This window comes from Staurois parvus, unplaced genomic scaffold (genome assembly GCF_062004578.1).
Source record: "Staurois parvus isolate SC_StPar_1 unplaced genomic scaffold, SC_StPar_1.0 ptg000198l, whole genome shotgun sequence".
Classification (NCBI taxonomy): Eukaryota; Metazoa; Chordata; class Amphibia; order Anura; family Ranidae; genus Staurois; species Staurois parvus.
Genome location: NW_028317994.1, coordinates 13550209 through 13565826, shown reverse-complemented (window position 1 = coordinate 13565826; position 15618 = coordinate 13550209). Strand labels below are relative to the sequence as shown.

General features: G+C 41.3%; 1 protein-coding gene across 30 annotated transcripts in view; it reads right to left on the bottom strand.

Moving 5' to 3' along the window:
- PTPRD (protein tyrosine phosphatase receptor type D) overlaps positions 1-15618 on the bottom strand; it is a 2222737-nt gene that overhangs the window by 102460 nt on the left and 2104659 nt on the right. For 19 of the 30 annotated variants that reach the window (XM_089678099.1, XM_089678100.1, XM_089678098.1 and 16 more), the window contains 2 exons: positions 10914-10955; positions 8722-8819 (listed from right to left, as the gene is read on the bottom strand). In XM_089678099.1, coding sequence (XP_089534225.1) covers positions 8722-8819; positions 10914-10955 — 140 coding nt within the window. The remainder of the gene's footprint in view (positions 1-8721; positions 8820-10913; positions 10956-15618) is intronic. The other 11 variants (XM_089678109.1, XM_089678110.1, XM_089678112.1 and 8 more) reach the window with 1 other exon arrangement.

Genomic DNA, 15618 nt, shown 5'->3' with positions numbered 1-15618 from the left:
GTGAGGAGAGAGAGAGCAGCGAGAGACATTGCTCTTGGGCACAGCGCTGGATCCAGATCACAGAAGATTTTTTTACTTTAATGCAGAGAATGCATTAAGGTAAAAAACCTTAAGCCTTTAGAACCACTTTAACATTTACCAATGCATTATTTTGTTCATTGGCTTGTGAAAACTGAATATATACAGTATGGCCTGTATTACTTATATTTTTTAATACTTTTAGTAACACATGCCTGATCTACATGGTATTATCACAGCATTATCCGTTGTATTAGCCGTTATTACCCACCTAATCAAACCTTGCAGAACAAAACTCTAATACCTCACCAAAATACTATTCTTTGAAACAGGTTTGTATTAGGCAAAATTGAAAATGCACTGCATTGTTCCTAATACAATAAAAAGCCGCTAATGTGTTAGAAACCTCCAATTTAATTTTCCTAGTAGGAACATACTTGTGACTATTAAGATAAATGACAGAATGATACTAGTAAGTTTATATCACATTAGGGACACTAATGTAATTAGCAAATCAAGGGGAATGTAATGAATGAATTAAGCTTAATGGTAATCGCAGTAATGCATTTTGCTCATCAACACAGTAATGGAGTAGTGGTGTTTGAGAAAGAGTATTGAAAATGCTAAAGGGTGCCCATTTTAAAAGAATAAACATAAAATTAGCATCATCTTAATTTCTATATAATAAAAGGTGCCTGATTACATTGGAACTTCATCCAAACAGCAAAATACAGAGTTTATATATATATATACATATATATATATATATATATATATATATATATATATATATATATATATATATATATAATATGTTAGTGACCACAATGTTAGAAATTCTGTGCAGCCACTCTTATTATTCAAGTACCATGTCATATGGAAATCTTAATTACCGTATTTTTCGCTCCATAAGACGCACCTGACCATAAGACGCGACTCGGTTTTAGAGGAGAAAAACAAGAAAAAAATATTCTGAACCAATGGACTGCAGACACAGTACAGGAGATGACCAGAGACTGTGGACACAGTACAGGGATGACAAGAGACTGCGGACACAGTACAGGAGATGACCAGAGACTGCGGACATAGTACAGGGGATGACCAGAGACTGCGGACACAGTACAGGGGATGACCAGAGACTGCAGACACAGTAAAGGAGATGACCAGAGACTGCGGACACAGTACAGGAGATGACCAGAGACTGCAGACATAGTACAGGGGAAGACCAGAGACTGCGGACACAGTACAGGAGATGACCAGAGACTGCGGACACAGTACAGGGAATGACCATAGACTGCGGACACAGTACAGGAGATGACCAGAGACTGCGGACACAGTACAGGGGATGACCAGAGACTGCGGACACAGTACAGGGGATGACCAGAGACAGCGGACACAGTACAGGGAATGATCAGAGACTGCAAACACAGTACAGGAGATGACCAGAGACTGCGGACACAGTACAGGGGATGACCAGAGACTGCGGACACAGTACAGGAGATAACCAGAGACTGCGGACACAGTACAGGAGATGACCAGAGACTGCAGACATAGTACAGGGAATGACCAGAGACTGTGGACATAGTACAGATGACCAGAGACTGCGGACACAGTACAGGGGATGACCAGACACAGCGGACACAGTGCAGGGGATGACCAGAGACAGCGGACACAGTACAGGGAATGACCAGAGACTGTGGTCACAGTACAGCGGATGACCAGAGACAGCGGACACAGTACAGGGAATGACCAGAGACTGCAGACACAGTACAGGAGATGACCAGAGACTGCGGACACAGTACAGCGGATGACCAGAGACAGCAGACACAGTACAGGGAATGACCAGAGACTGCAGACACAGTACAGGAGATGACCAGAGACTGCGGACACAGTACAGGAGATGACCAGAGACTGCAGACATAGTACAGGGAATGACCAGAGACTGTGGACATAGTACAGAAGACCAGAGACTGCAGACAGTGCAGGAGATGACCAGAGACTGCAGACAGTAAAGGAGATTACCAGAGACTGTGGACCTTTGGGGAGGGAGGGGGAACGGGTACCTGAATTTGACAGGTACCCGCTCCCACTTCCGCGGAGTTGTCCTTCCTTCTTCCCGCGGCGGCTTCTGTGACAGCCGGGTGCCCACTGCGCATGCGCGAGAAGCGCTGCGCTTTGTGAATGGCCCGGAGCCTTCTGGGACCTGTCATGTGTCCCAGAAGACGCCGGACCATTCACAAAGCGCAGCACTTCTCGCGCATGCGCAGTGGGCATCCGGCTGTCACAGAAGCCGCCGTGGGAAGACTGCAGCGCTGGAGCGAGGAACAGGAAAGGCCCTGCAGGAGAGAAGAACTGAACGGCCGGCCCGATATTCTGACATGGTGGTGGCAGAAATACCGGACCGGCCGCTTTACATTCGCTCCATAAGATGCACTGACATTTTCCCCCCTTTTTTGGGGGGAAAAAAAGTGCGTCTTATGGAGCGAAAAATACGGTAATTTTGTCATCACTGACTACCTTAGCATGGAATCAAAGAAATCTAATTTTAAAAAAATAAAATAGGATTTCTTGAAGTATGTGACACAGGATCTTTAGTATTTACTATGCAACTACCGTAAGTTGATTGGACACTGGCAAAAAAAGAAGGCTGAAGGAACATTCCCTATATAAGCCATTCCCTTCACAGCTAGCCTCTCGTTTGTACCAAGCAATAAGGAGCTCGTATCAGCAGAGGGTGATATCTGTGTTCTGTACCATACTCCTATTTTCTTGGTCGAAAATTACAGGACACAGGATCTTTAGTGATTATCATGAGGTGTTCAAAAGCAGTCTGACTAAGGGGTGGGCAACAAACTCCAACAGGCCTGCAGACAAATAGGTCAAGAGGAGTTAACTAGAACTCAGACAGCAGCCTGTAGCATCTTACATCTGAAACTGGCATCAGAAGAGGCCTGAACAGCCACCTGGTAAAGCTTACCAAATATATGAAACTAAAAACCAAGCAGAAGACATGCAAATCTGAGAAAGAGATGCTTGAACTAACAGATCTAACAGATCTGTGTCTTAACAGGAAGGGAGGAACCCTATCCTTCTGACTTGTCTAGGTCACCTAAGCATGATACTCTGAAAAAAAGGAAGTCTCCAATGAGTGTACAATGGAGAAACAAAGCATTACTCTGCCTAAAAGAGGCTGTCGTCAAGAGATGTACTCTAACAGAGCATGCCATGTCAAGACAGTGGAGAGAAATTTCCTTTGGATGTTTCAGACCAGGACATAGGGAACGAAAACATTGTCTTAGTTAAGGAGGAAGGAGGAGACCACCTTAGGGAGGAATGAGGCTTCATGCCTTTAGTCAAACTTGTCCTTGTTCTAACACTAGGATAGGCTATTACAGGATAAAGCTGCTGACTCAGGGGAACTTTGAACAGAGGTGTTAGAAATTAGAAAGTCTGACATGCATCGCCTCTGATAGCAAGCTGAAGGCGGCCATAGATGTTTGAAATCTTGACTAGTTAAAGCAGAGACCGCTCAAGATTTAAAACATCTATGGGCAGGCTGATTATACCTAATTCGATTGTTGGACAACTTGGGTACAACCAGCAGGTCAGATTTTTCATTCAATTATTGCCAGCTTCCCTGCGCCCCCTTAATCCCTGCCAGGACAATACAATGGCTCCGCATGAGGGATTCCACCATCAACACTGACTGCGTTTTTTTTTGATCGGCTGCATTGGAGGCCAGAGGAGAGATCTGGGGTCTAATAGACCCCCACATCTCTCCATAAAGAGGACCTATCACAGCCCATGCTGTCACAAGGGATGTTGTTCAAAAAATAAAAAAAATAAAGAGAAAGTGGAAAAATGTTTTTGAATAAAATAAATAATAAAATTAAAAAAAATTGCAATGCCCCTGTCTTCCTGTGCTCACACACAAATGTGAACACACGTGCTGGTCCCACACGCATAAGTAAATGGCAATCACACCACACTGGGGTATCGCCATGAATGTCAATGTGAGAACAATAATTTTAGCTTCAGACCTCCTGTTTAACCCTAAACTGGCAACCTGTAAAGGCTTTTAAAGTGTTGTCAATGGGGATTTTTAGGTACTCTAGTTTGGCACCATTCAACAGGTGGCCGCAATTTTAAAGTGTGAAATGTTTTGTATCTACTTACTCGGCATAACATCATCTTTTATACTTTATCAAAAAATTGGGTGTTATATTGTGTTTTTCTTTATTAAAATTCAATTTAAGTGTATTTTTTCCGCAAAAAAAAACCACTGCGCAAATACTGTGTAACATAAAAATATAGAATATCCACCATTTTATTCTCTAGGGTACCTGCTTAAAAATATATAGTGCTCAGCATAAATGAGTACACCCATTTTGAAAAGTAAGATTTTAATCAATATCTCAATGAACACAAGAACATTTCCAAAATGTTGACAAAACTGAGTTTTATAGAACATTTGTTTAGCTAATTACATGAAAGTAAGGTTAATAATATAACTTAAATTACAAAATGTTTAGTTTTACTCAAATTAGTTGATGCAAAAATGAATACACTCCAAAACAAAAACTACTACATCTAGTATTTTCTATGACCTCCAAGATTTGTAAGGACAGCACCAAGACTTCTTGGAATGAACAAGTTGGCAACATATTGCAACATCTATCTTTTCCATTCTTCCAGAACGCCCTCTTTTAGAGCCTGGATGCTGGATGGAGAGTGATGCTCAACCTGTCTCTTCAGAATTCCCCATAGGTGTTTGATTGGGTTCAGATCAGGAGACATACTTCATCGCTAAATCACTTTCACCCTGTTCTTCTTCAGAAAAGCAACAGTGGCCTTAGATGTGTGTTTTGGATCATTGTCATGTTGGAAAAGTGCACAAAGACCAAAGGCACAGAGTGATGGTAGCATCTTCTCTTTCAATATAGAGCAGTACATCTGTGAATTCATGATAAAATCAATGAAATGCAGCTCCCCGACACAGCAGCACTCATGCAGCTCCACAGAAGGACACTGTCACCACCATGTTTCACTGTAGGCACCATGCATTTTTCTTTGTACTCCTCACCTTTGCGACACCATATAGTTTTGAAACCATCAGTTAAAAAAAACATTCATCTTGGTCACATCACTCCGGAGTACAGAGTCCCAATAGTCTTCTTCTTTTTCAGCATAGGCCCTGGCAAATTCTAGATGGCTTTTTTGTGCATGGGCTTTAGGAGAGGCTTCCTTCGTGGATGACACCCATGCATGCCATTCCTTTGCAGTGTACACCATATTGTGTCACGGGAAACATTCACCCCAGTTTGGATTTCTACTTCTTTAGCTAACGGCAGTGAACTTGCATGGGGGTTTTCTTCAAACCCTTCTCATCAGAAGACACTCCTGTCAAGGTGTTAACTTCTGTGAACAGCCTGGACGTCTCTGTGAGATGGATGCAGTTTCATCTTTGTTAAATTTGTATATCACTTTTGCTATACTATTCTGACTGATATTGAAAGCTTTGCTGACCTTCTTGTAGCCTTCACCTTTCTTGTGTAAAAAAATTATTTTCTTTATCAGGCCGTTTATCTTCCATGTGGTGCCATTGATGACAGATTGAAATGGGAAGTGGTTTTCTTTGTTAAGTAACGCCCTTTTATAATCAACTGTCTGCTGGACCTGTTTAATGAATAGTTAGATTCACCTGTAGTTGAATTCTTGTTAATTAGGATTTTGTTGTCTAAAATTTAGCTTTGCTCCTAAGACTTCCATTGCGGTGTATTCATTTTTGCAACATGGACTTGAATGAATTTGTTAGGAAAAATACTTTTTGTGTGCGCAAATTAACAAATTTTGTTTGCAATCAATGGCCCATATTTGTGGGAGTACTTTTTAGTGTTCCATAGAAAATGTTGATATTGAAAGGGAAGTAAAGGTTTTCTGACAAATCTGTCGGGGTGTACTTATTTATGCTGAGCACTATATAATGTTTGGGGGTTCTAAGTAGTTTTCTAGCACAAAAATTATGTTTTACACATGTAGGAGAGGACTGGTTAACAGGTAGCTGTTGTATATTTAAGAAGTAGGTGATATGTCTACTCCAATTCCTCTACGGAAAGAGGGGATCTTCCTAATCTACTGCATCCTCTGAAAGAGTGTCTGCCTCTTGGGAAAAGTCCAGGACAGACTCAGGAAGGAAGACTGAAAGGACATGTTTGTGATCAGTAGTATCAATGGCCCCTTAAAAGCCTAGCATTGCACCCATTAATCCAGACATTGTGGCAGAAAATTACTCTCTTGTAAAAAGAAGAGGAATAGGGCAGGAATAAATTGCCAGCAGAGTGCCCAAACTAACCCCTTCCCCAGAGCTAAGGGCTGAGTATAAGCAAGCAAGGCCGTCTTTTTCCAAAGTGTTCCCAGAGGAGTTCCTATGCTGCTGTAGAAATGGGAAGGGCTATAATGCCAAGTACGGTAGGCTGCTGAACACTTTAGTGAATAGCAATTGCTGTTTCATACTAGACCTGGAGGACTGGGAAATGGCATCACTGTTAAGGCGCACCCATAAAAGATGGATGGCAAAGCATGCAGATTTAGGAGGTAATCTAAGAGTCTGTGCAGTCTGGAGTCTGTGCAGGTGCAGGAAGCATGTGTCCCTACAGACATGTAGGTGCAGAGGGAATGCTCTAGAGCAGGGGTATTGAATTAAAATTTAAGGAGGTCCGGTCAATAAAATGTTCTTCTGGCCGAGGTCCAAATCTCATGTTTGTGCTATGACTCAGAGTGTAGTCACAATATGTCTATAAAAAAATTAGACATGTACAATTTCCATAGCAAGGAAGGAAGGGGTGGATGGAAGGAAGGAAGGGTGGGTGGAAGGAAGGAAGGGAGGGGTGGGTGGAAGGAAGGGAGGGAGGGAGGGGTGGGTGAAAGGACGGAAGGGATTGATGGGTGGAAGGGAGGGGAGGGTGGATGGAAGGAAGGGGTGGAAGGAAAGAAGGGAGGGGTGGAAGGAAGGAAGGAAGGAAGAGTGGGTAGGTGGAAGGAAGGGAGGGTGGAAGGAAGGAAGTGAGGGGTGGGTGGTAGGTAGGAAGGAAGGGGTGGGTGGCTGGGTGGAAGGAAGGAAGGGGTGGGTGGGTGGGTGAGTGAAAGAAAGGAAGGGCGGGAGGGGTGGGTGAAAAGGAGGGGAGGGTGGGTGGAAGGAAGGGGTGGAAGGAAAGAAGGGAGGAAGGGAGGGGTGGAAGGAAGGGGTGGGAAAAAGGAAGGGAGGGTTGGGTGGGTGGAAGGTAGGTTGGACTCACGTGACTCATTCAGATGCATCAGAGCTGTCGGCTGCTATTTTCAGTTTCCCGATCAGGGGGAGGCAGAGCAGATCCAGCCTCTCTCCCTTCTTCTCCTATTGGTGTGGAGGATGGAGGGAGGGGCTGGGCATTGAGAAGAACACAGCGGAGGTGGAAGGGAGAGGGGGCAGGGGGTAGAAAGGAAACTGAGCCGTCAGGTATGTTCTTTGCAGCGGCGGGGTCGGTGACAAGCAGCAATCTTCTGTATGGCTTTCAATAAAGCAGCTGGAAGCTGCGGGAGGGAGAGGAGGAGAAGTGGCTACCCCTCCCACACACCCCTAGTCCTGACACTGCTTGCTGCCCCCACCTTATTTCCACCCGTGGGCGAGAGAAAATTCTGAGGGCTGCAGAGATGGTTGGCAACTCTCTTCTGGGGGGGGTCCAGACCCCCCCTGACTTCCCCCTTATCTACACACCTGCTGCAAGGGGCGGGGAGCACTGTGATGTCACGTTGTCTCGCCGACCACCCTACTTGGCGTTGGATCTGTCATTGCAAGCTGGTGGTCTGGAAGGGAGCTGGGGCCATTCTCAGACAGCGCTCCACCATTTAGTGACCGCTGTTCTAGAGAGTCCGTGTAAGTACAGTAGTGCCCATTTAACCGCACAAAAAAGTAGGAAAGATGGTGGAAAATTCAAATGTTTTACCAGCAGTACTTGTCCCCATTGCAAACCACCATACTGTTGTTGCAGCAAATGTTCCCATACCAACATGGAGCTTGGAACCATGGGCAGATAGTTTTTAAAGGGCTTCTGCTATGCACTTGTGGGCAGATGTCTTATAGGCAGGAAAAAAGGGGGCTTTGCCATCCAGGTTGAGCATACCACTAAGGGGTCTTCTGTTGCTGGCAGACAATGGTCCTGAACCAGTATAGCACCCTATGACTAACTCAACGCAATCCATTACATGTCAAGATAAATGCCTAAGCAGTATCCAGTGCTCTAAGCAATGTTACAGGCTGACTAATACTCTGCTAAGGAGTCAACCAATCCAGAAGCTGCAGTAGATGCCTCAGCAACTATGCTGCAGCCAGGGATCTGGAAAGGTGAACCATCTTAATAAAGAAATTATCAGAGAAGACAGCCTCCATAGGAAGATGGTAAGATTTTCTCAGTATAGAGAAAAAGGTCCATCACGTAAGGACATGAACAAAATACTGAAACTGGCTGGGAATGGGAGGGGTTATTTAGGGAGATGTCCCTGAAGCCTTTCTTTTTTTTTGCTAGTGTTCAATCACATGAAGGTAGTTGCATATAACCCACTGTAGTGCCTAAAGATCCTGTGCCCTGTACTGTATGAATAAGTAAATAAAATAACTAATTTGCACCTTATTTAATATTTAATTTATATTTTAAGAAGTAAAGTTAATACCTCATACTCTTGAGAAAACTTTAAGTTGTCATTAGCTTTCAGTCTTTCAATGTGGTCAGCAAGTTCTAGTATTGGTATAGGAGGATGACTGGCCATGCCTAAAAAGGAAAGGGGACACATTTTGAAGACAAATGCAAATATCAAATCATGTACACACATACAAGGCACAGCTAAAAACAGCAACATGATTATTAATATGTAAGTAATAAATGCTGCATGTGTGAGAAGCAGGCAGATAAGTTTGGTTACTTAAAGCTGGACATGCTCTGGAAGGATGAGCTTTGATGCATGAGAAGTCACTAGAGATGAGCGAACCAACTGACAGATTTCAGGACCCAGGCCAGATCAGGCTGTGTCATAACTTACAAATATCCGCAAACAATTCTACCAGTCAATCCACTTGATTGGATCTGCTGATTTTTAGTTTTCATTAAGAAGAGATGTTTGCTGTCCTCCCCTAAAAGACACCAGCCCGGCATTTCAGGCTTACAGGCTGGCAGGCCTATAATGAGTGATGTGAACCCCTGCTATGTTAAATCAAATATGCCCTTTGTCATTGTTACGAAGCCCAAATCCAAGTAGTAATCAGCAACAGATCCTTCTGACCCATTGCAGGACTGATGATGGAATCCAGAAGGATATTTATGTTCAATTCACCAGCTACTAGATGTCTTTGCTGTCCCACAACGCATCTCCTACTTATTCACCCTGTTTGGGGTTGAAGCTGGAAGAAACAATGTAGCACTGTAATGGAATGTTTATTACAGTATAAGGTAATGCAGAAAGACAGCATGTGAACTCTTGTGAACTAGTGAATCTCTGTCAATCATTCTGGTGTCTTAAATTGTAGTTGTACTCATTTGTGGTAAAGCTCTGCTGATTTTCATAATCCAGTCATGTGCAAGTAAAAATGCTGTTTTTTTAATTCTCTGTGCACCTGATTGGGTATTCTTTACAAAGTGAAGCTTTACTACATTTATATTTACTAATGAAAATTACTACAGCTGCACCTGCAAAGTACACTGTGTATTTGCCGTTTGTAAATCCACCCCAATATAGTTAGCTGCAGCTCTAAGGAGCAGCTATTAGTAACATATTTTTACACAACAGTTGCTCAAGCAACCTTAATAAGGGAAATAAAAGGTTCATTTTGTTTAAATAAATGCATTTCCTAATCAATTCTCGATTAAAACATTGCGATCTCTTACTATTCCTCCCTAAACGTTACTTTCCCCTGCCCTCTTTTTCTATTTTATATTGGCAACTTTTTTTTATACTGTCTTATGAATATGTTTTTTTATTTCCATTCATTGTGTTGATTCATATTTGTAGTTTATTTCTTTGTCAATAGCTTGGGCCCTTTGCTTTGTACAGTAAATACTGTATATAGAATATTAATAACCAACTCTTGCTACTAAAAACTCTTGTGTGATATTGCCAAATTAACTGACATACAAAAATGGCCAGGGAGCTTAACTGGTCTGGATTAGGTCAATTTTAAGAAGATTTTTTTTCTTCACTTCACTTTGTATTTAGTGAATGGGCAAGAGGCAAGTGACCTTTTAATATATTGATTAGAGGTAGAAGTTTCAGCCTAGGTAAACTGCACATAAACCTCCCGATTCCCACACAACATAATTAATTCTTATTACTACCATACTGGTGCTTTAAGAAGAGTAGGCACTCTTATTTTCAAAGTATCTACTCAATGCTCAAGAACATAGGGGTGCACTGGTATTAGCATAGAAAAGCAACCATACACTTTCAGGCCATTTGGTGTAGGGATGATAATCTCTAAGCCTGAAGTCCTGTGATCTTTAAATGGTAAGGCACCCTTCTTTAAAAAAATAAAACTGACTGACTGATGGAATCTAAACAGCTTGTGGAATCTATGTTATGAAATTCGTTCATCTCCAGTGGTCACCAAGTGTATTCCCAAAGCCAACTCGCTTAGCCTGAGGGCCATTATTGTGCAGTGAATCATGACATTAGCTAAGTAAAGGAATGTGATAAAGTTAGACCACAGGTAGAGGCATTTATTTTACACTGTTTCAAACCCTTTGTTCTGCACCAAATGATATGGAAACTTAGATTAAGTTGTGAAAAAATAGGAAGCTAAGAGAACATGAAAGCCTCCTAAAAGAGAAGAAAAAGAGAATTGACATGACTAATGCATAATGAATGAAACTAACTTGAAGAATGGAGGTTACCAGTGTAACCGGCGACACCTGAACCTGAAAAGCAAATGGGTGTATAAATAAAAACTGGATAATGTCATGAAGAAATTCAGTGGGAAACCTATGTTGTTTTGATATAATGAAATACTTCAGTTTTGAAGACATTTGTAAAGCAAAGGAATGATATAAAATTAAAGGTGTTAATGGAAAGACAAGTGATTTTCACATTACACCGGTGTTATAGTGTGGGACACCAACATGCAATACACTCATACTATAGCATGCACGGCAGTTGTGAGATAATAGTTCTTGGAAGAAAACAATGATAATTAAAAGCCTCAAAAATGTTTTCACTATTAGCAGATTGTAGAGTGAGGGTTACAGCTATTGCCACAGGAAAAAAATTGTAGTTATTCTTAAAGACTTTCAAGCCCAAACCCTGAAAAATGTCTACAATCTACCTAAGGTGTAAACATCTTTGTCTCATTAGGACAGTAAAACACGGAAAAAGGGGGACTACAGCAACCTGCCAGCTGCAGACATGTTCACTTGCAACAAGCAGAACTTGCACTAACATTGCACAACTCTATCAGTATAGGTGTTTAACATTTTGATCAGACATAAACTGACCAAGTATTATGACTATTAGGTTCAACAACAGCTGGAGGCCTAAAAGAAGCACATCCATGACATACCATGACCCAACCAGAGCTCATAATGGAGGAATAGCTGGCTAGTGGATTTGAGTTAGCACACCCTAAAGAATTTGTTAGCAATGGATACAAAACATTGATCAATTTAGGGGGCTTAAAGTGGATTTCATGGTAAAAAATCCATCATGATAGATACAAAATTACTCTAATGAAGTATTTTATTTCCTAAATGACTGTTTAAAACTGAAGTGTTTATTGAAAAATCAGAAATCCGTAACCTGAAAGGCTGTACTGATTATACATTTATGAAGCTATGAGCCAGGTACCAGAGATGCATTTAGTTAACATAACAATTGGGTGCTACAGCTAATTGAAAACAAACAATACTTCATGGTGATCCAGATCAAGCACCCCTATAGAGAAATATGGGTAGTGCATAATCAGCATAGGACAATAGAAGACTTTTCAAAACTAATGGTTGATTGATGTGAAGGATATCAGTAGTTGCAAAAAAAATTATTAAAAAAGACAAAGATGTTTAGACCTTTTTGAGCGAATCGTGGGAGAGAGTTATTATAATATAAGGACAGAGTGGTAGTTTGACTAGAGAGGGAAGACACAGAGCCAATCAGAGAGGCGTATGGGACTGAATTACTGTTCAAAGCTGTAAAGAGCCAAAGCCAGTTGAAGATGGAAAAAAAATTATTAACAACAATAGAATCAGATTGTTATGCACATACACAAAATTTAGAGACACAAAATCATGCACATACAGTGATGTGTTACGTGACTAATAACTTTATTTATATTACTTTAAAAAAATCATGGCGCTCCCTGATGAACAAAGGATTTGGCTTTTTCACATCAATATTTAGACATTACAAAGAGACATACTGTACAAGATGTGTGACCAACTCCAACTCTTGTACTAAGTAGGTTTATTATGTCATATAGTCCCCTCTCAAATCTTTGGACTATAAACTGCAGCTGGGAGCATAATATTAGTAATGTGGTTTATTTATATATTTAAACAAAAACATAAATACATTTTAGAAGCCTAAAATGTGGCTGCAATTAAAAACAAAAACAATCTAAAATCTGAAACATTATGTAATACACCAAGGTTGACCCAGCAGACAACCTAATGCTGAACTTCAGGCAAATATAAATGACACACATTAATACAGCTCTGTAGTCATTATTACATCACTAGGTGTATTTTTCTAATGCAGGCAGTGTTAGTGCCAACATCTGAACTAGTATCAGCCTCCTGCAATCCAATTTACAGCACATCTCATAATGGGAGAAAGACAACAAACAGCCAGTGAGTTGTGCTGCAGTGCTAACAAAGGACATACTGATCGGAGGAGAGAACAAGGTGAAACAGAGACATGAGCTCATCAGTGTGCTGCTTCTCTTTTAACTGCTCAGTCACAAAGACTGGGGGAGGGACAAATCCAGGAAGTGTTACTTCACTGCAGCAGATAAAAATCAGGTTTTGTCAGATAGGAATGTGCTGTGTGGCAGAGTTGTGTAAATCTCAGTACTGAATGAACAGAAATAAAAACCCACTGGCAGGTGTATTTAGATTTTTTGGCAAAACAGACATAGTTCCAGTTCCTTAACCACCAGATTTTCATGCCATTTTGTCTCTATACCCCCTCGAGTCCAAAAGCATTTTTTCATTTGTGTCAGTATCTCAATTATACTTTTCAGTGTTTGTCTATCCTAATGCAGGGTGTAATGATAGGGTTTAATTTGGTAGCAAAGTTGGATATATTTATCATTTTTTCATGGTTTTGCTTGGTTTTATTTTGGGTACACCCATATGTATACCACAAAATATATTTTACAAAATCTGCTGATTAAAATATCATATTGGTGTGACTTTAAATGTAGAGAGATGGTAAACCTCAAAGTAAACATATCAATTCTATTTTAAGACAGCTTTATTCCCTTTTCGATGCTACCTTGCAATGCAGAAGAAAAAATGGTTTGCGCAAATTCTCAGTGAAAAATTTAGATGAGATTTAGTTGGGTTGACAAGAACACAAATTAGCTAGACAATGGGGTTAATTTACTAAATCAGCTTCCAGTTTTTTTTGTCAAAGCTCAATTGAACAAGTTGAAATTAGAAGATGATTATCATACACAACTTCACCAGATTTTGCACTCCCCAGTTTTAGAGCTGATTAAAGTTCAGGTTTCACAGCTAATTGATACAGTTGTTGTTAAGCGGTTCATGTCAGGTTTACATCAGGTTCAGGACAGGATAAGGTCAGGATTTTATCTTGTTCCACATATGCAGCTTAGAAACGGTTCCAATAGAAGCCAGTAGCCTGTAATCTAAACCTTAACTGAACCGCACTGCTCAGAAATCAGACAGGACCCCTTTTCACTGAATACGCACTGCCAGTGCACCGGACATATGTGAACAGGCACCATTGGAAGCAATGCTTTTTAGATGTCATGTGGATTGGAGGCAGTTCAAACCGCATCACTCTGCATATATGCATATATGTGTACCAACACTAAGTAAATCAACTCCATTGTGAACACTGGCTGACTAAAGACTCCACCATTGATTTTCACAGGTTTGTAATCATGAAAAATTAAAATGACATTGCGTTCACCTACAAGTGCATATGAAGCTTGTGCAATGAATGTAAATGTCATCAATATCATCCAGCACTATTATTGGGACCTGGGGATGAATCTGGAAAGAAATTTTTTTTATTTATTTTTAGAATATACACTATATTGCCAAAAATATTGGGATACCCTCCAAATCATTGGATTCAGGTGTTCCAATCACCTCCATGGCCACAGGTGTATGAAATCAAGCACCTAGGCATGAAGACTGCTTCTACAAACATTTGTGAAAGAAGGGGTCGCTCTCAGGAGTTGAGTGAATTCAAGTGTGGTACCATGATAGATTGCCACGGGTGCAATAAGTCCATCCGTGAAATTTCCTTGCTACTAAATATTTCAAGGACAACTGTTAGTAATATTATAACACAGTGGAAGCAACTGAGAACAACAACAATTAAGCCACAAAGTGGTAGGCCACGTAAAATGACAGAGCGGTGTCCAGCGCATGCTGAAGTGCACAGTGCAGACAAGTTACCAACTTTCTGTACAGTCAATAGCTAAAGACCTCCAAACTTTGTGTGGCCTTAAGACTAGCACAACAACAATGCGTAGAGAGCTTCATGGAATGGGGTTCCATGGCCGAGTAGCTGCATCCAAGCCTTACACCATCAAGTGCTATACAAAGCATTGGAGGTAGTGGTGAAAATTACACTACCACTGGACTCTAGATCAGTGGAGATGTATTCTCTGTCTGGCAATCCAATGCACGTGTTTGCATTTGGCGGTTGCCAGGAGAAGGGTACTTGCCTGACTGCATTGTGTCAAGTGTAAAGTGTTGTGGAGGGGGGATTATGGTGTGGGTTTTTTTTTCACAGGTTGGGATTGGCCCCTTAATTTCAGTGAAAGGAACTCTTAAGGCGTCAGCATACCAAGACATTTTGAAACATTTCATGCTCCCAACTTTGTGGGAACAGTTTGGGGATGGCCCCTTCCTGTTCCAACATGACTGTGCACCAGTGTGTAAAGCAAGGTCCACAAAGGCATGGATGAATGAGTTTGGGGTGAAGGAACTTGACTGGCCTGCACAGAGTCCTGACCTCAACCCAATAGAACACCTTTGGGATGAATTAAAGCGGAGACTATGAGCCAGGTCTTCTCGTTTGACAGCAGTGTCTGACCTCACAAATGCGCTCCTGGAAGATTGGTCAAACATTCCCATAGAGACATTCCTAAACCTTGTGGACAGCCTTCCTTGGAGAGTTGAAGCTGTTATAGCTGCAAAGGGTGGACCAACTCAATATTGAACCCTATGGACTAAGACTAGGATGCCATTACAGTTCATGTATAAAGGCAGGCGTCCCAATATATTGGCAATTTAGCGTTTGTACTGTATGTACATTCATACTCAGGCAAAGTGGTTTGATGTTTCATGCCTTCCCATGTAAACATAATGCAGAAGCACTGTGTTCACAGCA